Below are 23,732 nucleotides of genomic sequence, written 5' to 3'. Positions count from 1 at the left end.
GTTTCTCCTTATAATTTCTCTGGCAATACTAATTTTCATGTCCATTTTAGAGTTCAAATATTAATACAGGCCATTAAATTGGTATTTAGAGTTCACTGAGCCCCACTGTAATAGTTGGCTATGGTTGCCATAACAAAGTACCACAGAGTTGGTGGCTTAAACAAGAGAATTGCTTTTCTCATAGTTCTGGGAGCTAGAAGTGTGAGATCAAGGTGTCAACAGGGCTGATTTCTTCTGAGGCCTCTTTTGGCTTGTCCCTGTCTCTACAACGTCTTCCCTCTATGTGTGCCTGTGTCCTAATCTCCTCTTCTGACAAGGACACCAGCCGTGCTGGATTAGGGCCCCCCTGTATCACTGTATTTTACCTTAATTACCTCTTTTTAGACCCTGTCTCCAGATACAGCCACATTCTGAGGTACTAGGGGTTAGGACTTCAACATACGAATTTGGGGGAACACAAACATAACACCCATGAAATAAAAGAATTTAATTCCTCCTTGACTTCCCTCAGCTTGGATTCTGTTTGTATAAAACATAGCCATGACAGAACTCCACAATTTTAAAATTATGTGATGAATGTAGTTGGGAAGTTAATCCAACTCAAAAAATATAAAGAGTCTGAAAGAAATATAAGAAATATAGAACCTATCAAGTTATGCAGTAGAGAAAGGGAATGCAAAATAATTTTCCTGATTCTGTAAAAACTACATTTCATATAATCTGGAAGAGGCTTAAATTAAAATTTTCTGCTTCATAAACATCACAAATTTGTTGATCTTGTCAGAATGTAGCTCCAAATTAGTTTGAAATATACGGTTGCCCTAGAATAATTGTCTTAGTTGGCATATTTTGCTAAATTATTTATTTGTGTTAGTGGACTATATTAATTCCCCCATCTATGCAGAGGATTTCAATTTGAACTCATACCCTGCCTGCTTAAAAGTACTTTTGTGATGCTCAATACATAGAACTTTTCAATTGCTTTCTTAAGGTAATTCACCTAAGATTTCCTTCTGGAAAATGTGGGTTTCCACATGTGAAGATCTTGCCTGATTCTATCAATCCATTATAATTATGGTATAACAGCAGGGACCTACCTTGAGGTTTGGGCTTGGTCACTTTGCCACAGGGCTTGGAAATGGTGACAGTCTTCTGGCAGTCAGCATTGTGGAGGGCCCGCTTCAGACTTCCAGTTCTGGTCTTCAGGGCCGTATTCAGGTCACATTCTCCCCAGGCCTGGAACTGGTATTTGCACTCCGCTAAAGGCAGGGTAGAACCAAACAGAAATTTTTTAAAGATCCTATTGTACTTCCATGATAATAAAGGCACAGTTTTGTTTTTAAGTTTTTGTATTGAGATGTTAATTGTGGATTCATGTGCAGTTATAAGAAATAATACAAAGAGTGCATGTCTGCGTGTATTTAATTCTGTGCAATTTTATCACACGTGCAGAGGCATATGACCACCATCGTTATTAATACACAGAACAGCTCCAGCACAGGGGTCACTTGGATCATCTTTTACAGCCATGGCCTAGCCACTTTCTTCCCTTTCTACCTCCTTAATCCCTGGCAATTCCTAATGGGTTCTCCAGCTCTATGATTTTGCCATCTTAAGCATGTTACATAAATGGAATTATACAATATGTAAACTTCTGAGATCAGCTTTTTTTACTTAGCATAATTTCCTGGAGATCCATCCAAGTTGTGTGTATCAATAGTCTGTTTCTTTTTACTGCCGAGTAGAAGTCCATGGTATGGATATAGCACATTCATCAGTGGAAGGGAATCTGGGTTGTTTCCAGTTTGGGGCTATTACAAATAAAACTGCTATATATATTCATGTACATATTTTTGTGGAAACATAAGTTTTTATTTCTCTGGGATAAATGCCCAACAAACTGCTGGGTTCCATGGTAAACACATGTTTAATTTAGTATAAAAATCCTGCCATACTTTTTTCCAGGGTGGCTGTACCATTTTACATTTCCACTAACAATATATGAGTGATCTAGTTTCTCTGCATCCTTGCATCATTTGATATTATCACTAGTTTTTACTTTAGCCACTTTGATAGATATACAGTAATATCTCATTATGATTTTAATTTCCATTTACCTAATGGGGAAAAGATATTAAACGTCTTGTAAGGTGTGTATTTGCCACCTATATATCCTCTTGGTAAAGTGTCTGATAATGTCTTTCCCCACTTTCATATTGAATTGTTAGTTTTTTCCCCATAGAGTTTTGAGAATTCTTTAATAATCTAGATGTGAATACTTTAAGATAGACCTTCTAAGCTTTTTGTAATATATCTTTAAGGTGCTCCTATACAATTTACAATCATATATATCTGAACTCCGTCATGCCTTCACATAACTTATTTCCATTAACAAATGAGATATAACCCAAAGGTTATAGAGGAAGCAAAAAGATATATGTGTGTATATTTACTCTTCATCACTTGCCTATAGATCATATGGCATTTCTGCAGAATGCAGATAAGACACTTGGGGCATCATGTCTTACCATGGCTAAGAAAGACCAGAAAGTCTGGCATACAGAAGAAAGAGGTTATTTGGGGCTTCAATAGTGGATTTAAAATTGAAAGTGTTAAGAGATCCTGTCTCAAATAGATCAATCAGGCCAGCATGAGGCTAACAGTAGTAAGTGAGAAAAAAATCTATAATGTGGCTGTGAGCAGCCGTGCTGGATTCAACAAGTAAATCTGTGAACCTGTGCAGAGAGTGGGAGGGATCAAAAGGCAAAGACAGGGACGTGGAGAAGGAGGAGAAAGAATAAGAAAAGGGGAGAGGAAAATAAAGGGAATGTAGAAGTAGAAGAAGGAAAGAAAGGGGAGAGAAGACAGATCGACGAACATTATTAGGAGGAATCAAGAGTATATTTTATGTCCCTCCTGGTATGACAGTGGTTCTCAATAAGGAATGATTTTGACCCTCAGGGAACACTTGGTCGTAAGTATCTGGAGACATTTTTAGCTTACACAACTGGTGGGAATGAGAAATGCGACTGGGAACTAGTGAGCAGAAGCCAGGGGAGCTGCTAAATATCGTACAATGAACAAGACAACCTCCACAACAAAGAATTCCCTGGCCCGAAATGTCACCAGTGCTGAGGTTGAGAAACCCTGGGGTTAGGCAAGATGTCTGGCCACTTTGTGTCTGGTAAAGCAAATTTATTTAAAATAAAAAGTACTCAACCTCAAAAAGACATTTGATCCAACATTCGAGAATTACTTCAGAGTAGGAGATTAAGTAAGTAGAACAATAGAATGAGACTTACCTCCAAATTGCTTTTTCCAGTTGCAGGGGATCTTACACCTCTGGGTCTTCATGGTTTGTTTGCACTCAGCTCCAGTCCGGGTGCCCTCCCGTGTGCCCAGCCCACAATCTCCACTGGTGGGCACACACACACTCCACTGCCATTCTCCACAGTCAGACTTCTTCACTTTTTTTTCTGGAAGGAAGGAAGAAAAAATAATCAGCACTCAGAAAGCTCCGTAACTCCCAGATATAACTAAGTTCATCCCAAGCACTTTAACTGCAGGGTTTGTGCTTTTTACCTCTACTTTACTGTCCAGTAAATAATAGGAACATGGCAGATGTTAGCCAAATGTTTGAATCAATGAATAATCAAGAAAAGTGAGGAAAAAAACAGGGGAAGGAGCTAGAACTAACATTAACTTAGTTCTTACTATGCGCTAGAGACTGTGCTAAATGACTGACTGACATCTTTTAGAAGCAAACGTTTCTACGAAAGAAGAGATGGTCAAAAACAGTTAAGCCTGAAAAAAGAGAAAATATTCTACTAGAGGTAACAGTAGTCAGATTAGCCATTTCAATGCAAGTTGATATTCCTCCTCTGTCTTGTAGATGGAATAGCATAATTGAAATATGGTGGATCACAGACTTAAACAGACTCCCAGTTCCACAGCCTGCTTAGGACTTTGGGAATGGCATAGGGAAGGTGCTTCATCCTCTCCAGACTTCAGTTTCCCCCTTTATAAATCTGAGATTTAAAAACAAACAAACAAAAAAAACCTTGCATTGAGGAAGAGAGGTAACATAAGCATCCGATTTCTGGTCAATGTTCCATATACAGTAGCCACCAACTTGATCATTATGTTAATGATCATCATCATGTAAACTGCAGGACTTATATTGGGAGATAAATACAAGGGGATTTCTCTTAGGTTTCTCTAAATAATTAGGGGAAAAAAGAAGAGGGAGGGAGGGAGGGAGGATGGAAGGAAAGAAGGAACAGGTAGTTGGGCTAGATGGACATAAATCAATGAAGCATTTTGCCTTCTCCGTCCTACTGCTTACCTGGTTTCTCCTTCTTCCCTGCTTCAGCAGTGTCCACAGCTGCCAAAATGAAAATGAATGCCAAGAAGGCAGCTGCAAATTTTCGACGCTGCTGCTGGTACTGTTGAGACAGCATTCTAGGGATAAACAGAGAAAGAAAAGAAGGGAGCATTAACCTAAGTCTGAGAGCAAGACTCATTGAACTCCCTGATGAAGGGCCCCACTTGCCATTTCTGGAATGTCAGATTTCAGCAAGATTCATATCAATTGTCTTAGGCAGAATTTTATCTTTTCTCACCAACAGCCACTGAAACAAGTGCTATTCTGTAATCAGTCACACATTCACTGGCAAAATGCAACAGTTCTCCACATAAGATCTTGCAACCACTTGCCAAGTATGACTTGGGAATAATGGAAGTGAAAGAATTTTGAAGGCATGTATTTGAGCACACTCCTACAGGAGTGAAGCTGATAACATCACTTGGTAATATCAACAATTACAGCCATCTTGAAAATTTCTGACAATTCCTAGAAACAACCATGATGTTGCAGTCCACAGGGCTAGTTTGAATGGACATGATGAACAGAGTGTCTATACAAGTATGTTTATTGTTTAGATGCATTCATAATGACCAATATCTCTAATTTTTTAATCATTTTCCATGATCATTACTATCATTCTATCATTATTCTATTATTTATCAATCTACAGCAGAGTGAAGCCCAGAGTAGAGCTGGCACACTTGTGATACATATCAAATGCACTTATACATTCACATGTTCTAAAGATCCTCTAATTCTAGTATACAGAAACATTACACTCACTCATAATTTGAAATTTTCCACATTTGATGTGAATCAAAATCCCAAGGGAGCACTAGAAAGACTCTCCTAGAACTGGAAGCCACTCACAACAGCCAAGTGACAATATGGTCATTGTGTCCAAATCGCCCTTGCAGAAGTCTCAGTCCACGCCCCAGGAAAACCTACTTCTCAATGGCTACGCCAAGTCGTTGGCTACAGCAACTTGTCTGGCAGTTATTTTTCTTCATGTGCTGTGTTAATGGTGTTTTATATTTAATATACAAATGACAGTGATGACCTGTGGCCATTAGCTTTAAGGATATTTTTTTCCAGAAGTGGTAACACATTAGTTCATTTTTTTTTAATTTCAAAATATAATATTAAAAGGGTACAAATGCTTTTGTTACATGAAAAGACTGTATAGATTAGTTTACATGTTTTTACATTTTCTGTAAACAATAAAACCTTTCATATCTATGAGGGATTGAGACCACTCTGTTCTCTAATTTATTTTTATCATTCAGAAACGTCTATGAAATGTATCCTTCTCACGAATTTGTCTCCTCTTCTGTGACATTGGACATACTTTCCCTTATTAGTGGTTTTTTTGACTTTGGTGTGGATGAAGCATATTTTACTTACCAATTAAAATTAATATTTCGGTCATTCTGCTTTTTCACTGAGTCACAAGCCTTGTTTATCTACTCACCATCTCTAACACTTTCTACAACCGAATATTGGAAGTTTTGGTCTTCTTCCTCATGCTAAATTCTTATAATTATACCTCATGGACAGTCACATAGAAAAGTTCCTAATGATTTTGAAGGTTTCCTGTGCTTTTCATTGGCATGAAAGACGTGAGAAGCCAGTCTAGACTTCCTGGTTTGCAAGTCTTCTCAGAATTCCAGGAGTTGAGTATTCTGGTGCATCTATACTACTATACATTTTCATAACACATTTAAATATCATTTAAAATTATTAACTATAAAAGTGAACCAAAGTGGAAGTTCTCCAGCTTTTCCCAAAGGCAAGAGCCTTCTTCCACTGACTAGCCACTTTGAAGGCAGAAACTGTTTTCTTAAAAGGCAAATTAATTTTTCAATTCAGAACTTTTAAATGCTAATATATTTCTTTCCAAGTTAGAATTTTCCTCCTTGTCCAAAAATTACCTACAAATACCTTAAGTATTTAGACTGTTGTGAGCTATGTTACTGTGAGAGTATGGACATTCTCACAGCTCTTGAGACAGTTTTCTGACCAAGCAACGGCATGGTCCTCAACAGTCCTGTAACAGCATCTTCAGCAGGAAGAGAGGTCAGAGGCTCTGCAGAGCCCACTGAAGAGACATGGTTACTTGGCAGAAATAGAAAGAACCCTTCCTTTCATAAATAACACAATAATACGTGCATACACACCACAGTTATTAATAGAAACGGGCTATCACTAGTGAGTTTCGACCTCAGCATTTCTAGCTTTACATCACTAAACTCTTACTTATTTGTTTATTCAATCTTGTGTTCCTTCTAGTTTGGTCTTCATTTCTAAAATATTTTTCTTTTATTTCTAATTCTTACCCAAGTTCTGTCACCTCATTCCTGAGTTTTTCTAATTATGATTTATGATGTTCTTTTACTTGTCGTGTCATTTCTCTAATGTTTTTCTAAAATCTAATCTATTTTCAAAAAGATTGCTCTTAAATCAAGTTACATTCACTTATTTCAAGGAAAAAAGCCCCCCAAACAAGCCTAAATTCCTAATCATCTAAATTTTTGAGTCACAGAGTTGTCTACAAGTTATTATAACTGGAATATGAACTCAGTGCAAAGAGGGAAGGTAAGAATTGTGCGGGAGTTGGAGAGAAAGTAAAACTGAAATGCACTCTATCTGCTTCTGATATTTATTCATAACAATTCACGATCATAAGAAGTAGGAAAATGATCGATTTCAGCTCTTAAATATTCTAAGAAAGAAATGCACACGAGTCCGGGTATAAAGTGAGCCACTTGCGTAAAATACGCTATCAACAACGGCTTCAAGTGGGAGAATATCTTTCTTCTCAATCTCTGCTCCCCTCCCTCCTATTTTGCCTGTCATTCTACTTAAGCCTATATTTTGATAGCTTCGGTTTTCTGGGTAGAGAAAATGAATAAAGATTATTTAAAAGAAGACAGAAAGGAGAGTTAGAAATGCAGTCATTAAAATTATCCAAAAACATAAGTGTGCCCACACAATATCCAATTAGACTGCTGGTGCCTTGCTGCTGTAGTAAATACTTGAGTAATTAGGGTGTGTGTAGATGATAGTGCCCTTGCTTGTGATATTTGCATAATTGATTATTTTCCAAATGTCTATGGTTTAACCCTGCCTGTTCTCCAACAAATGGGGTGCCCAATGAGTACAGAAGCAAAAACATTGAGCTTAAGGAAGTGATCAGGATCATGACATATTTTACACACCAAGGAAAACAAAGCAATGTGGGAGAATAAGGCTTACTAAATTGGCTCAGTTCCTTTGAATAATTTTCTTACTTCTCATCCGCTTTTTCTAGTGCCATCATTCTTCTACTTGCCCTTATAGATTTGATTTTATAGGATTTAATGATTAAATTGAAGACAGCCGTAGATGAGTGCTGGTGTCTGGATATTGTTGAGTTCTCTCAATGAGGACTCAAGGTCAATGATTAAAAGACATTAAAATACAGAAAAAAATCTATTACTAATCTAATTTTCTTTTCCTTATAAATACAGTATTTTTGCTGAGATGCCCAAAGTATTTTTTTTTTAAGTGTAATACTTTTCCCAACATATGACTTGGTGTTGTTCATTATGGGTCAATATTCTCAGATAATTATGGGCTATTTTCTTTGCCTGTTTTCATTATTTATTCTTTTATCTCTATCTTTATTATAGTGTTTATTTGAAAGAAATTGCTTTTCTTACCTTTTATCTTTTATTAGTTTATTCAATGTGTTTATTCAATCTTGTGTTCCTTCTAGTTTAGTCTTCATTTCTAAAATATTTTTCTTTTATTTCTAATTCTTACCTAAGTTCCGTCACCTCATGCCTGAGTTTTTCTAATTATGATTTATGATGTTCTTTTACTTGTCGTATCATTTCTCTAACGTTTTTCTAGCTCACTTTGAAACAATATGTTATAAGGAATTTTGCTTTGTTCTGTTTCTTATGTTCAATAATTCTTTCATTGCCTATAGGGATATTAGTCTACTTCATTTTCTCTTTATTCTAGCCTTTTCATAGTTATTTTGTATGACATTTGACCTTAATACATTTCTCTCGCTCATACTTATGTTCAGATAGCTTTTCTAATTTCACAAAATCCATTCTTCTATTTTTTCCACATAATGGTTAAAATACCGCAGGTATCTTTCTGAGATTTCCAGGTTCTGTTTCCCTCTCCCTACTTTTATCTGGACTTTCCTTCCCTTTCTTTGGCTTCTATTGTTGCTCCCATGGTCAATTTTGATTTTATTCCCAGCAGTTTATCCTCACTGTGGCTTCCTGTCCTGGGAGGGAGTCCCCATGGGTCAGCTTTTATTCTGAAATTGGCCCACCAGGATTTGCAGCGCCTGTGGCACTGTTTGGGGTTCTCCCATTTTCAGGTTTGTAGGCTATTTTGTTGCTTCCTTGTGTCCTGTTTTGTTCAAACACCAATACCATGCAAGTCTGCTAGTTATTAGTGGTTTGCTCTCATTCACTTTATTTTCAGGTTTGTGGGAAAAGAATCTGTTCTGGTTTTGTTTTAAATCTTGCCCTTGGGTTTTGGTTTTGCTGTCAATCAAGCTACTCCATCTGTTTTTATGTGAGGATTCAGGAATATCCTAAAACCATCCTGACACCTCCTTCCTCCCAAAATTAACACGTGATTTCATTATACATTTTGGGAGCATCTACCCTATGCCAGCCACTGAGCCATGTTCTCAAGATACAAAAGTGACAAGCGATAAGATACAGGTTGGCTTGTTCTCATGTAGCCTGCACTGTATAAAGTTTAAGTGACAAATAAAGCCAATTAGAATTCATTATCCTGTGATAAGTACAGAATGCCATGAAGTATAAGGAAGGGCAACTATTTGCATTTCCTTTTCTTGGTTGGAAATAAGTTTATGACAGGGATTCAGTTAAGGTCAAAGATTTAATTTCTCTGAAATTCCTTATGAACCAAACAAACCCACGTATAGCTAGAAATTCTGTTATGGAACATCAACTATTATCATTCCCCTGATTATTTTAGTCATTGAATCAAATGCCTATTTTTTTATACTTATCAGAAATAGTTTTAATTTAGTTTAAGGATCACCAATCCTGATTTCATCAGTGAGGATCGGGACAGCCCATCAGAACAATGTTCATTCAGTTAACAAATGTATTTATGGTACTTACCATATTCAAGGACCTGTTTTAAGCACATCACAAATACTGACTTATGTTAGTATTAACTGAAATTTGAATCATTACAAATTGTGTATCAATTTACTAAATTATTAAAAAAACATATATTTGTAAGAGTTGAATCCTTTGTGGCAAAAATTGTTCTAGGCAATGGAGACAAGGAGTTTAATGAGATAGACAAGATTCCTGATATGATGCTTATAGTTAGTGGGCAAGCTAGAAAATAGCAAGTAAACAAATAGACAAGTAAACAGATTCATAAACAAGATAATTTCTGACTGTGGTAAATTGGTGAGAAAAATTAAAAATGATGTGATAAAGAGTAATTCAAGGAGGACCATTTAGGTAGGTGGGTTTCAGATGGCTTCGCAGATATGACTGAGAAAGAGCCAGTGAAGTGTGATATCTCTTACTGATAAATATTTTGCATCACGGGCCTCCAGTTATTATTTTTCCTTCCGCAGTGTTCTTTTATGAGACTGGATGGTCATGCTTTTGCCTCTAAGCTTTTGTAATTCTAGAATTCAGTAATTAGGGATCCACTTCTCCTTCTCCTGATTGACCTCGTTCTCCCCACTCAACTGCAATCTCTGGATCCACTTAATTTTCCTACATTTGACCAACATCAAACTCGTTCTCACTTGTATTGGCTCACTAATAGGCAACCTGGTCAAACATGAAATATTACCAGTTTATAATCTGTACTAACATGTCATGTCATAATTTTAAATTGAAACCCAACAAATAAATAATAATTTTTAAGAAATGTTTACCTTACCCAAGAAACAATGGCTACCCTTTATTTATTTAAACATGATATCACAGTGTTCTTTTCTCATGTTTTCTGACTTGGTAATATAGTTGAAAATCCATTTTAACTAAAAGCATGTAGCCTTTCACCTCTGCCCCCTATTAATCTTTACAAGAATGTGTAGGTTTCTGGAAAATTGCCGTCTACTTTAAATTCAACTCTAAATATACAGAAGTGTGCAGGAATGAGAAAGGAAAAAATAAATCAACTAAAAAATGTATTCAAAGAGAATGCATTTGGTTTTTTCCTTATGATATGATTGTGATTGCAAAAGTATATTTGTTCAATTATTTTGGGCAGCCAAGTAAGTTCAAATGGGACTTGGGTTGTTTGTATTATTCCTTTACTACTTTAATTTATTACAATCAAAAGGAAATGGAGATTGACTTTTAGAATTTTAGAATTTTCTAGTTTCCTCCTAATTCTTTTCTTATCTATCTGCTGCTACTTGGTATAAAGGAACAAGAAAGAGTTTTAGAGTAAGTCAGACCTGAGGTAGAATCCCAACTCTGGCTAGGTAATGTGAAGTGATACATTTCATTTCTCTGAAACATATTATAGTATCTCCCACACAATGTTTTGGGATCAGAGATTATGTACGAAAAGTAAAACAGCACAGTGCCTGGCACATGGCTGACCACACTGTCTTTACTCAGTATGCTTTTCTAACTTATGCTACAGCCTCCTTGCTCCTTCATGTGTCATTGCACTAAGGCAACGCGTGAGCATTTCGGACAGAATTTCCCTATAATAGATTACAAAACATTGAATTTTCACTGGGCAAAATGGCAATCCAATTCTCCTCTTCAGCAAATTGTTGCACTGTCTCCTAACTCACCTGCCTACTGTCTTTTTTATTTCCCTCTAATCCATACCCCTCTGAAGCCAAGGTGTCTGGATTCTCCAACGCTTTCCTTCTCAGAGGCACCGCTTTCACTGTGTCCTCTCCCTTCCTGTACCCAATCTATATATCTTTAGATAGAAAAAAGTACTTACGATTCTTTAAACTTGGAAATGTTGTTTTGATCAACTGGTCTTTTGCTCATGGTGTCCCTTGTGTCAGAAGTTCTTTCTCAAACCCCTCTACCTGGCAAACCTTTATCACCTTCCAAGGTTTAGCTCAAGGATTTCACCCCCAGTGAAGCGTCTGTCAGGGTAATAGTATCTTCTTTATCTTTGGAGCATACTATGCCATGCCCATTCCATGGACTCCCCTCATTCACAACCCTGAATGTGCAAGTGGCATATTATTGATTCCGTAAAATGTAGCATATAAAATGGAAAAGAAAATGGCATGAGCTCTCTAGACCATTATATCTAATACCCATCACATCTTTAGACTCTTTCAATTTCTCTTCCTTCATTATCAGTATTAGCAGTTGACTCTTTTATAGCTTTTTCTTCCTGAAAAAATAAAATTGAGTTAAAATAAACTAAAATCACACATTATAATTGTGATACACAAAGTAAGTAGAGAATAACAAAGCTATCCTGAGAGACAGATACTGAGAAAAGTCAACTAAAGTTCTTCAATAGCTAATTGGCTGGTTCCCACACACCAGTAAAGAAGTAAATTCTCATATTAGGAAAACCACCAGCAACATAAGCCATGGACCTTTGAGGTCCTATTAGAATAACTGATACTTAGACTAGCCTCTACTTTTGAAGTTCTATCAAAAGCTTTTGCTTAATAGTTTAATTTTCTATGTTTGCATGTGTGACTGTGATTGTGTTCATATATGCATATATATATAAAATAGTATGTGTATACTCAAGCACTTGTATATACAATAGCATGCATGTGTATACACAAGCATTACATATATCATCCTTCAGTAATCAATGCATCTTTTAAGGCAGCAGTCCCCAACCTTTTTGGTACCAGGGACCGGTTTCATGGAGACAATTTTTCCATAGACTGTGGGGTAGGGGGGAGGCAGAGCTCCAGTGATGATGTGAGCAATGGGGAGAGGTTGTAAATACTGATGAGACTTCACCTCCTGTTGTGTGCCCTGGTTCCTAATAGGCCACCAACTAGTACCAGGCCCCGGCCCAGGGGTTGGGGACCATAGCTTTAAGGGACAGAACATTATTTTTTTTTATTCATTTGTAAGGTTTAGAACAGTGTTTATATAGTCAGTTATATATTTGTTAAATAATTGTATAAAATAAATTAAAAAGAGGAAAATTAGCCTGGCATCCAATGATGATAACTGAACATGGTATCTAAAATACCACCCACCCACACATCTCCACCCCCTCACCTGGCTTTGTTTTTCCTTAGCTTGAATTAATGTTGGATGTATTACATCTTTATTTTTACATGCTAATTATCTCTCTCTCCTGAGAGGGCAGGCCTAGAAGAACAGCAGCAGGTGCTGGCTATTGAAACCAAATTGAAAACTAGAGGTGAGAGGTACACAGAAACTTAAAAAGACATCCCAGGGGATCTGCAGAGCGCTAGGCATTATCTTCAACAGGAACTATAAGACATTTTAATTTTCTTGCTTTTAAAGCTAAAGGACCTTGATTTTAGAAAAGCTCATTTTTAAATTTAAGTCAATATTCTCCACCTTGCTTATGAAATACAGAGAATTGTTAAGAGTAGTTTTCTTCCAAGGTTACAACCCAAAAAGTCCATTTGGCAAATATTCCAATTTTATTTTAGCTTTCCACTTTATAAATTTACTTAATAATGATGATTTATCTCTTGTCACCCTTCTTTATTCTCATTAGTACTTACTCCTATGAGTGTCACATGGTTTGACATTTCCCTAGATCCTTACAGCCTCACAGAAGTAGGCTTTATGTTTATGATGGAATCTGTTGCTAAATCAGCAACTCACTTTGGCCTTTTTGAGCAACTTTGTTTAAACATCAAGCTGAGAAACAAGAGTCCCAAGTGCATGTCTATACAACCTCAGGTGTACCCTGCTTGAGCACAGAAATGAACTCAACAGTGTTCCATCTCTGATTTTCACTAAGTGCATATCAATTAGATTAATCAAGTAGGGCATTTATTTAATTTTGGATGACTCAATGTCTCAAAAACAGGGAACTTTCCGGCTGAAAAATGTCAGCTGCATGGTGGCACCTGCTGGAGAAGTGTGATATTCTAGGACATTTGCCTTAGGCCTTCATTGACCAGTTTTTAGAGTACCTACTAAGGGCTAGATCTGTACTGGGGAATGGGAATATGAGAAATGAATGTGATACAGCCCTCTCCCTAAAAGCTCTTGGTCTAATTTGGAGGAAAAAATAGATAAACAAGTATTATGATTCACTGTGGCAAATATGAAAAATTATACACCCAGTGCTATCTGAGTACGTAAGCCCAAGTGATAATTTTCCTTTGCAGGATTGAGCGTGGTAGAGGGTTGGAAAATATTTTTTATCAGCTTTTTGAAAATAAGAAGTAGTTGAAGTCTTCTGAGTGAAAAATGGAGGCAAGGAAGGAAACTTCCGGCAGAAGGGACCATGTAAGCAAATATGTGGAGGTGGTATTTGTAAAATATTTAGAGACAAAATGTTGTTGGAGTGTACAGTGGACAGTAACAAGTAACAGTGAATGGACCTCACAAGAACGAGGAAATGAGCTACTCCTGGGAGCTGTAAGGGAGAGACACAGAGTCACTAAGTAGGGCACTGAAGAGGCAACAAAAGACCATCAAGAGTGTAAAAGGCTACACACATGTCGTACCAACATGGCTAAAACCGGCTTCCCCACCAAGGGGTCAGCCACCACCACAGTCAATAGTTTATCGAGATATCCCTTATATAGCACTTTAGCTGTTATTTGTTTGGCTTTGCTTTTATTTTTGTTTAGCAGTTTTGTGGATCTCAGTTCACTTTTGGATGTCTGTTTATTATAAAAACACTACAGTACTACAACTAGGAGCCAAAAGCAAGCTCTAGGACCCCAAAATTGCACATACACACAGAAATTCCCTCTGATTTTCACTAGGAAATCAAAATTGGGTTAAAGAAGTGACTTTGAGAGCACTGATATTTCCACACAGGGGCGTCAAGGGCTGCGGCAGGGCACTGGGAGGGTCCTGAGCAGGGGCGTCCACACCCCCTCCAGGGTTCTCCTGTCCTTCCCGCAGCTGCCACCAGACCAGATCCTCTTTAATTATGACTTATTCACTTCCTTGTAATATCTTATTTATCAAAACAGAAAAATAAGTTTAAAAGCCACTGGTCCAGCTAATATCAGAGTCTATCCAGTAGGGTATATGGCAATAACATAGAACAATATCTCTTAAAAAGGGAGAATATGGAAAATGCCCCAAGGATGGTGATATAAATATGAAATATATTTTGAGTATGCAAAATGCCTTACCCATGATAGGTACTCAATAAATATTTGTGGAATTATATTTTAAAATACGAATTTTATAAGTGTATATTTTAAGTATGCTATACTTTACAATAGAGTCTGAAATGATTTTATCCTCTTATCAAAGATCAAACACATAGCCTAACAAGTATGATTATAATTATGAGGAATACAGGACAGAAAATTATAAGGCATTAGAAACAAATATTAACACCGTAGAAAGAAAGAAGGTTTTGAAGTCAGTCAAAATTTTTCCACATTGGCTCCATCACTGATTATATCTCTGATCTGGGCAAAGTAGTCAATCTCTTTTACTGTCTGTATCCTCCTCCATGAAACCTTAGCATTTTATTATGCAGGCTCATATCCGTTTGAAGATTACAATGAGATAACATATAAAATGCCTGGCATATCGCCCGGAACATACTAGGTCCTCCATCGGTGGTAGCTCTTGTGGTTTCTACAGGAAGAGAGTGGAGGTGGAAGAGTGTGTATCTTTCTGAAAAAATATAGGAGGTAGTTTCATAAAGAGGGAGGTGGTAATGCAACCTTTTAAGATGGTTTGGATTTGGATAATTAAGTATGGAGTGGAAAGTATTTCCAATGGAAAAAATAGAATAAGCCAAAGTTTCAGGTGCGAAATCAAGAGACCAATTTGAAGTAAATAGTTCAGTTTAGTAGTAAAAGGAGAAAGTGTAGTATAGATAAGCTGAAGCCATAGCAGGCAAAGCTTCAAAATCAAAATTAGTATCAATGAATATTTAGCAACCACCTACTATATGCAAGATAATATCCTAAGTTATAAGAAAGACTCAAATGGGAATTATATATGATATTGTGAACTCTACAAGATTACAGACACATTAAGGAGACTGAGGCAGTGAGAGTATACACCGCATTTTTCTGTGAGATATAAAAACACTATAACTAAAAGTGTTTATGATAAAAAAAGAGTCTAATATTCTTGCCAAAATCTCTTGTGGAAAATTAAAAGGAGACTTCTCAATTTTTGGCAGTAAAAACTAAAAGAAACCTTCTGCATTGGCAAACTGAACTAGTTTCTCAAAGCAAAAATCTCTGGTATTAACAAGTCAATGGATAAATGCCTGATCTTGACTAAAACACAAATCCATCCGCATGCAGCCTAGCTCAGTAAGAAACCACATTTAAAAATGTGTAGATCTCAGCTTCAGATAAAAAGGTATTTCTGTTAAGATTGTGTACACTTCTAAAACAGATCACATTTTTGTACACTTCTGAAACAAATCAGTACAGCTTTATTAACTACTGAGTTCAGATGGCATTTCTAAGAACTGGTGGTTTATTTGTTTAGATGAAGTGACTCCATTAAAAATATAATTAACAAAGCAGCATGCAGATTTTCAGGTTCACTGGCACACCACTAAGCAAATGAAGAGTCCCACATGTTATATAGCTGGCGGGAGGTAAAGAATAAAGAACATATAGCTGGTCCTGTTTACATGTGGGAGGGAGGGATGTCTCAGAGCAGCTTTAAGCACCAACTCGGAGAAGCAGCTCTCCAACATTTGCCACAGAGGTCAAACTCGTAAGGAAAGTGCCCTATCTAGGAAGTGAGAATTTTGAAGAGGGACCTCAATTTGTTGATTGGTCTATTACAAATGATTAAATTTGTACCAGAAAAGACATTGATTATTGCAGGACAATCCCTGGATGGCCTTAAAGACCCAGCTTTTCCACCTTTCTCTATTTGTAGTTCAAGAATAACTGTAGAATGTGGTGGGAATGTGACATCCTGAGTTAAAAAGGAACTGATCAGAATAGCCCAGGCTCTGTTCCCATCTCTCCTAGAACAGAATGTCCTGCAACACCTTCGCCCAGAGGTTCCAGTTGCCCGTGGGTATACAACCAGGTGGGGGTGGTCTTTTGGGGTCCCTCTGCTACAGTGCAATATGGGCACATGTAGAAGAGATGTCTCTGCCCTGGGCAGCTTTCGTGAGCTTTGGGGGACTGGCTTGCCATGAATTCTAGGGTTCTGTTGTCCCTTGACAGCTCTCTGTGAGTTGTATAGTTGCTTTGCTTAACCTGTGTGAGTATTCTGCCTCACCAGACTTATGCAAATTGATTGACACTGGTGCATGGTATTGGGGAACTGTTTAGTGTCCTCTGATGGGATATATAATGGTACGCAGTGAACTTGATTCATAATTATTGCTTTTGACAGTGAAAAAAAATATCACAGAAAACCTCTACCCCATACAGTTTGATTATGTCCAGAAGGTCTGAAAGTCTGTACCAGTTTTCTCAATTTGATACTTAGAATTAACAAAGAGCCTGCAAGGAATAGGATTCTATTCACAATTCAATGGAATCCTCAAAAAACTACCAGAACTAATAAGTGAGTTTAGTAATGCAGCAGGATACAAAATCAATATATAAATATCAATTATATAAGTCTATATTTTCAAAATGTATTTGTCAAATGACTTTTATCTAAAATATATAAAGAACATTTACAATTCAATTGTAATAAGAAAGCCCAATAAAAATATGAGCTAAAGAATCAAACACTTTATTAAAGAAGATACACAGATTTCAAATAAGCATATGAAGAGATGTCCCAACAATGTTACAAAAACCTCAATCTGACACCACCACATAGCCCACTCAATTGACTAAAATTTGAAGACTGACCATAATAAGTGTTGGCAAAAATGTGGAACAACTTTAACTCTCATACTCTGGTGGTGGAACTACGAAATGGTTACACCACTTTGGAAAACATTTTGGCAGTTCTGTAAGAGTTCAAAAATACATGTATCGTACAACCCAGCCACTCTTCTAAGTCAGTATTTTCCCAAAAGAAATGAAAACTTATGTGCAGACTAAGACTCAAACAAAAATGTCCATAGCAGCTTGCTTTATTTGTAATATCCAAAACTGGAAATAACCAAAAAGTCCATCAATAGGTAAGTTAATAAATAAATTGTGGTATATTCATATAATGCTATCTTAAGAAAAAAAATAAAAAGAATTATTGATACATGCCATGCAACATATATGAATTTTAAAATAATTATCCTGAATGAAAGAAGTTCTTAAAAAATAACATCGACTATATCAGCAGTCCCCAACCTTTTTGGCACCAGGGACCACTTTCATGGAAGGCAAGTTTTCCATGGACCAGTGGGTGGGTGGGGGGATGGTTTCAGGATGATTCAAGCGCATTATATTTATTGTGTGCTTTATTTCTTTTATTATTACATTGTAATGTATAAGGAAATAAATTATACAACTCAACATAATGCAGAATCAGTGGGAGCCCTGAGATTGTGTTCCTGCAATTAGATAATCCCATCTGGGGGTGATGGGAGATAGTAGCTGATCGGAAAGGCGGCAGAGCTCAGGCAGTGATGCAAGTGATGGGGAGCAGCTGTAAATACAGATGAAGCTTCATTTTCTCAACCACCATTCACCTCCTATTGTGTAGCCCAGTTCCTAACAGGCCAAGGGCCAGTACTAGTCCATGGTCTGGGGGCTGGGGACCACAGTACTATATGATTCTATTTATATAAAATTATAGAGAATGCAAAGTCATATATAGCTACAGAAAAACAGATCAGTGGTTATTTGGATACGGAATTTGGGGGAGATGAGGAGGAAAGGAGCATGAGAGAAAATTATAAAGATGCATACAAAAACTTTTGGAGCTGATGAACATATTCATCATCTTGATTGTCAAGATAATGCCACAAGTATCTACATAAATCAAAAGTCATCAAATGCACAGATTAAAGATCTGAACTTTATGCTTTGTCAAACCCAGTAGAGCTTTAAAAGAGTAGACACCAAAGAATTATGAAATAGGACATAATCAGGAGATAGATTAGTCGAAGGATTGAGAATCTTTTCATGTTGGAAGGCTGAATTAATTTAGCTATAATCAAATAAGGCCACATTCAAGACATGTCAATTAGCTATACTAAAAATATACATTATTTTGTAAAAATATAACTACTATGTACTTAATAATTCAAAAAATGAAAACTATTTCTTCATCTTAAAGTTAACTAACCTCTTAATGACTTTGTTGTGTCTGCTTTTTGTTAGAAAGCATTTGAATATTTGGTTGCAACATGGAGGTCCACAGTTTCAGTTGATCCTATAGATGTGTATCAGTCATTTGTGACCTTAAGGGTATCTTGACTTGGGTTAGGGAGGAGAATGTAGATTCACAGCAATAAGTAGTTGAAAAGCAAGAAAGCATTTTTCAGGCATGTTGCCAAAGGTGTGGGTATTCTACTGCATTTTCCCATATTTCAGTTGGATCTTTCTTAGCATCAAACAATGACTTTAAAATTTCATCTACTGAGAGCTCAATCAATTCAATCTGTAGTTCTTTAGGTGCCTTGGTGATAATCAGTAGGTAAGGCTGAAATGCTAATTTGAGGGTGATGTCATGATTCTCAAAGTCACTGAACCTTTCATTGTATTCTCCAATTAACAGGTCTATAACAGGTGTGTATTCTTCAAATTATTTTCATATATCATTCTGCTAATCAATGACCTTTGTTAACTGGGAAAAATGTTCATCCAAAATTTCCTTTTGAAGAAGTGGTTTGAAGAAAGATAACTTTTTTTGAAATGCTTGGATTTTTGCCACATATCATATACAGACTTAGTTTTACCTTGCAAAGAAATAAATATTCAAGTCATTTTGGTTTGACATGATATCACACAGAAATGCTGCATTCCTATAGTAATCTTCTTTCAATAATACACATTGCTGATTCTGTTCTTCATAAAATTTAACTAGGTGTTCTCACAAAGATAAAATTTTGGCTAACACCTGTCCCGGCAATAGCCAACACACTTTAGAATGATATAAGAAATTCACTCTGAATACCTCATTGTTCAACCTTAGCATGTTATGAACTGATCATTCCATGTTGCATTTGCGTGAATATAGTTCACTATACTTATAATTTATTGCAAAGTGTCACTTAAAATAGTAGCTTTAGCACAGAGATTTTGCTGATGTGAGATACAATGAAAAGAAATGAGAGCATCTGGACCTGTTAATACTTTTTTTTTATTCTGTGCAATAAACCCTTCATGTTTTTCTACCGTGGAAGGTGCACCGTCTGCACATACACCCACTAAATTTACCAAATTCAGTCCAACTTCACATTTATCTTCAAAGTTGTGGAAGATATCTATTCCCCATGTTCAGTTTGCAAGAGTGCCCAAAGTGAGTAACTCTTCGTAGCAAAGAAAATCTTCTGTTATGACCCGAATGAAGTATAAAACCTGTACCAAGTCAGTAGTATTAGTTGATTCATCCAAAGCGATTGAATAATATTAATATATATTTTCCTTTTGAAGTATTACATAAAGTTTTTCTGTTAAGTTGAAGGCTAATTCATGCTGCTAATCAGTTATGGCTCTCCTTGAAAGAGGCAGTTGTTTGTACTTTAAGTATCATCGGGGTCTACAACTTTGACAATAGATTCTTTCATAATTTCTACATCACTGAATGGCTTTCCCTTTTTCTCAAGTATATAAGCTACTTTAAAAGTTGCTTCAGTGCCATTATTTCCAGGTCTTATTGCTGCTTGAAAGAATTATCTTTGCTTTTGCTTTTCATCTTTTAATTTCTGTAATACAATCATTTACACCTCTCCCTCTAATCAATATCTGTGGTCCTTATGAGTGTTACAGTGCTGATGAGCACTGAATTTCTTTGATGTTGACATTGCAGTATCACAAAGCAAGCAAATCATCTTGTCTTTAGCAGAAACAAGATAATATTGCAATTCCCAATCCTCCTTAAAAAATCTATTTTCTTCCTTCAGTATTCTCTTGGTCTTATTTGATATGATGGGCTGTTAAGCAAACAGAATTAAAAAGTGCTAGACAGAAACAATTATTAATTTAAGGTGGCATTGGTATAAAGACTGTTTTTGGCCAAGGGATATCCTGTGTGACCCAGCCAAGTTATGTTAGAAGAGTCTCATAAATATTCCACGTGAAATAATAAAAGGCTTTGGGAGCTGATACAGTGTAAGGGACAAGACTCTGTCCAAGAGTCAAGGGGCCAAGTCCCTGCCAAGAACTCAAAAGGATGCAATAACAATGACACTTCTCAGAAATAGAGTATCATGTGACTCTTTCAGATAATTTTGGTTAGAATGATGAAGCTATTATTCATAAAAGAAAAAGAAACAAGAGACCATCTGATTGCTTTTGATTGTGATTCAAGGAGTTCTAAGAACTGGCTACTGTGGATTTTTATAAAGCTCTGAAGATGATACATACACCTGTCATTGTCACCCCTTGCTAAACAGAGTGCTGTTCTGAGGACCAGAGCATCAGCATCACCCAGGTGCTTATTAGAAACGTAGACTTCCATTCAATCCAGCAGTCTCAATACTGGGGATCTACTCAAAGAAAAAGAAATCAACTTATAAAAATGACATCTGCACCCATATGTGTATGTCAGCACAATTCACAATTGCAAAGATATGAAAGCAAACTAAGTGCCAACCAACCAAAGATGGGACAAAGAAAGTGTGATATGTGTGTGTGTATAATACACACACATACACACACACACACACACACACACACACACACACACCATAGAATATTACTCAGCCATCAAAAAGAATGAAATAATGTCTCCTGCAACAATTTGGATGGAACTGGAGGCCATGAATCTACTGAAGTAACCTAGGAACAAAGAACCAAGTAGTGCATCCTCTCACTTCTAAGTGTAAGGTAAGCAATGGGTGTGCATGGCCATACAGAGTGACTTAATGGACACTGGAGACTCAGAAGGGAGTGGAGGTACAGGATGAAAAGTTACCTATTGAGTACAATATACACTATTTGGATGATGGGTGTATTAAAAGCCTAGACTTTTCCACCATACAAGTCAGCCGTGTAACAAAAAACCACTTGTACCCCTTAAATTCTATTTAAATAAAGAGAGAGAGGGAGGGAAATGCAGATTCTCAAGCTGTACCCTAGAACTTTTGGAATAATATTTACATTTTTACAAGATCAAGATTCCTGGGCAAACTCTTATGCACATGAAAGTTTGAGAAACACTTCTAAACTGCCATGTCTCTAAAAATATAAAATTAATTATTATTTGATTAGTTATTTAATTTATTTATAGTCCAACTTCTTCTGGTAAGTGTTTAAGGCAGCTTTTAAAGATACATACTCTATAAAGATTAAAAAGTAGAAATTTAAAAAAAAACAAGGGAAAGTAAGAGTAGGGAAATATAATAACCATCATGTATTAAAGTATGCTAAGACCTCTATCTAACGACAACTTTAGAAGGCAGTCAATATTATTTTAATTTTTCAGGTGAACAAAATATAAGAAAATTGAGATACATTGTCCAAGATCACACAGTGTCAGAAGTAGGGTTTGAACCCAGACCTGCTTAACACCAAAGTAGAACTGTGCTTTTAATTACAAAGTTAAATAGTAAGATTAAGCTATAAAATGCCTATTACATATTTAAATATATTTACCCTACATTTGGTTGTAAACTTTCTAGAAGCTGATGTGAAGAGAGAATATAAGTGATTGTAACATTCACAGGGTCTGTATTTAATTCTCCGCCTGTCGTAATTTTATTTTTGTGGTAGAAGAGAGCTATTACTTCTTTCAGAGGAGCTATATACATCCTTGTGAAAGTATGAGTTACGTAAAACCTCAACAAACTGAAATGTGTAGCATGGGTTTAAGGTCTTGTTTCTTAGCTAATGTGTTTGTGAAGCCTATCCAGAAAGTTTTTAATATTGTAGTATAATCTTATAGAAACTTTAAGTGGTTGACTGATAATTTATTATTCTGATGTAGAAAATGTAGAGAGGGGTAGGTGGACAAGTGGTAGCACTGAAGCAGAATAGAGGGTCAGGAACTAATCCCTCTCATTGATGGCTATTTTATCATTGGCCACTGGGCAGAGTGTCTAGTACCATAGGCTTTTTGGAGGTTTTTAAAAATCTTTGAGACATGGGGGAAAAAAAAAAAGATGTGACTAAAGAAAATAGAAGCAACTGAAATTACGGTTTAATAATGGCTACATAACAAAGCATTATGTCAATTTCATAAATAATAATATTTAACAATGTTTAATATTTTAGAAATTCACTGTATTTGAGAGCCATCTTTAGATTAGATTGTCTTACTTTGCAAGAATCCTTCAATACACTTAGTGATGTTCCAGAAGTGAATCATTTGAAGACAAATAATTTTCAAAAGCAAAATTACAAATAATTTTTACCCCACAAATGTGTATGTGTGTGTATATATATCTCTTTCCTGAAAAAATATTAGAAGTTCCTGCCCTTAACATAGGTACCAAAGTAGATGAGGCTACTTGACTTCCAGAGCTCCTAGTTTCTCTTCTGTCTGTAGTTTGGGCCCCATCCTAGGGCAGAGCACAGCAGGAACTATCAAAGGGCCTGAAGGCTACCCTCTTCGCCACCCTGCAACACAAATGATGTAAAATCCCTTCCCACACAGTTCCCACACTGCTAGGAAGTACCCGATGGGGGAGGGGGGCACTGCAAGGTAAAGATGAGATGTGTATTTTTTTGGCTTAGCTGGCAAAAGCTGGGTTATTAATGCCTGGTTCCATACCAGGAACAAAACCCTAGAATAATCAAACAATTGCCCAGGAAGCCATTTGGACTGCAGTTAGCCTCTCCTTCAAGAACGGAAGAGCTGAACTTGCCAGCTTTGATTTGCACGGCTTTCAGCTACTATTTCCAGCCAATTCAGTTCATACAACTCCAGCTTTCATTTGGGGCTGAGCTCATTGACTAAAAAAATAAAGAAGAACTGAAAAAAAGAAGAAAAAAACCAAGAAAAGAAATCAAGGAAAGGCTTCATTGATTATGCAGAGTGTTGCTTTGGGAAAGAGGAAAATCTTGTTAGAAGCCTGGCAAACTTACTTCATTAAGGGACCTAGTGACATCTTCTAAAACCAGAACATTACATCAGGCTAGTTTGAAACATCAAGTGGCTTGTAATTTGGTCAG

The 23,732-nt window shown here is 36.5% G+C and overlaps 1 protein-coding gene across 3 annotated transcripts in view; it reads right to left on the bottom strand.

The window, feature by feature from the left end:
- The window catches only part of PTN (pleiotrophin), a 102,501-nt gene that overhangs the window by 21,175 nt on the left and 57,594 nt on the right, over positions 1–23,732 (bottom strand). For all 3 annotated transcript variants that reach the window (XM_045564432.1, XM_045564430.1, XM_045564431.1), the window contains exons 2-4: positions 4,346–4,461; positions 3,303–3,476; positions 1,098–1,259 (exon numbers count right to left, since the gene is read on the bottom strand). In XM_045564432.1, the coding sequence (XP_045420388.1) occupies positions 1,098–1,259; positions 3,303–3,476; positions 4,346–4,460 (451 nt within the window). In that variant the 5' untranslated portion in view covers position 4,461. The remainder of the gene's footprint in view (positions 1–1,097; positions 1,260–3,302; positions 3,477–4,345; positions 4,462–23,732) is intronic.

This window comes from Lemur catta, chromosome 11 (assembly GCF_020740605.2).
Source record: "Lemur catta isolate mLemCat1 chromosome 11, mLemCat1.pri, whole genome shotgun sequence".
NCBI lineage: Eukaryota > Metazoa > Chordata > Mammalia > Primates > Lemuridae > Lemur > Lemur catta.
The sequence above is the reverse complement of the archived record's forward strand: the minus strand, read 5'-3'. Positions and strand labels throughout refer to the sequence as shown.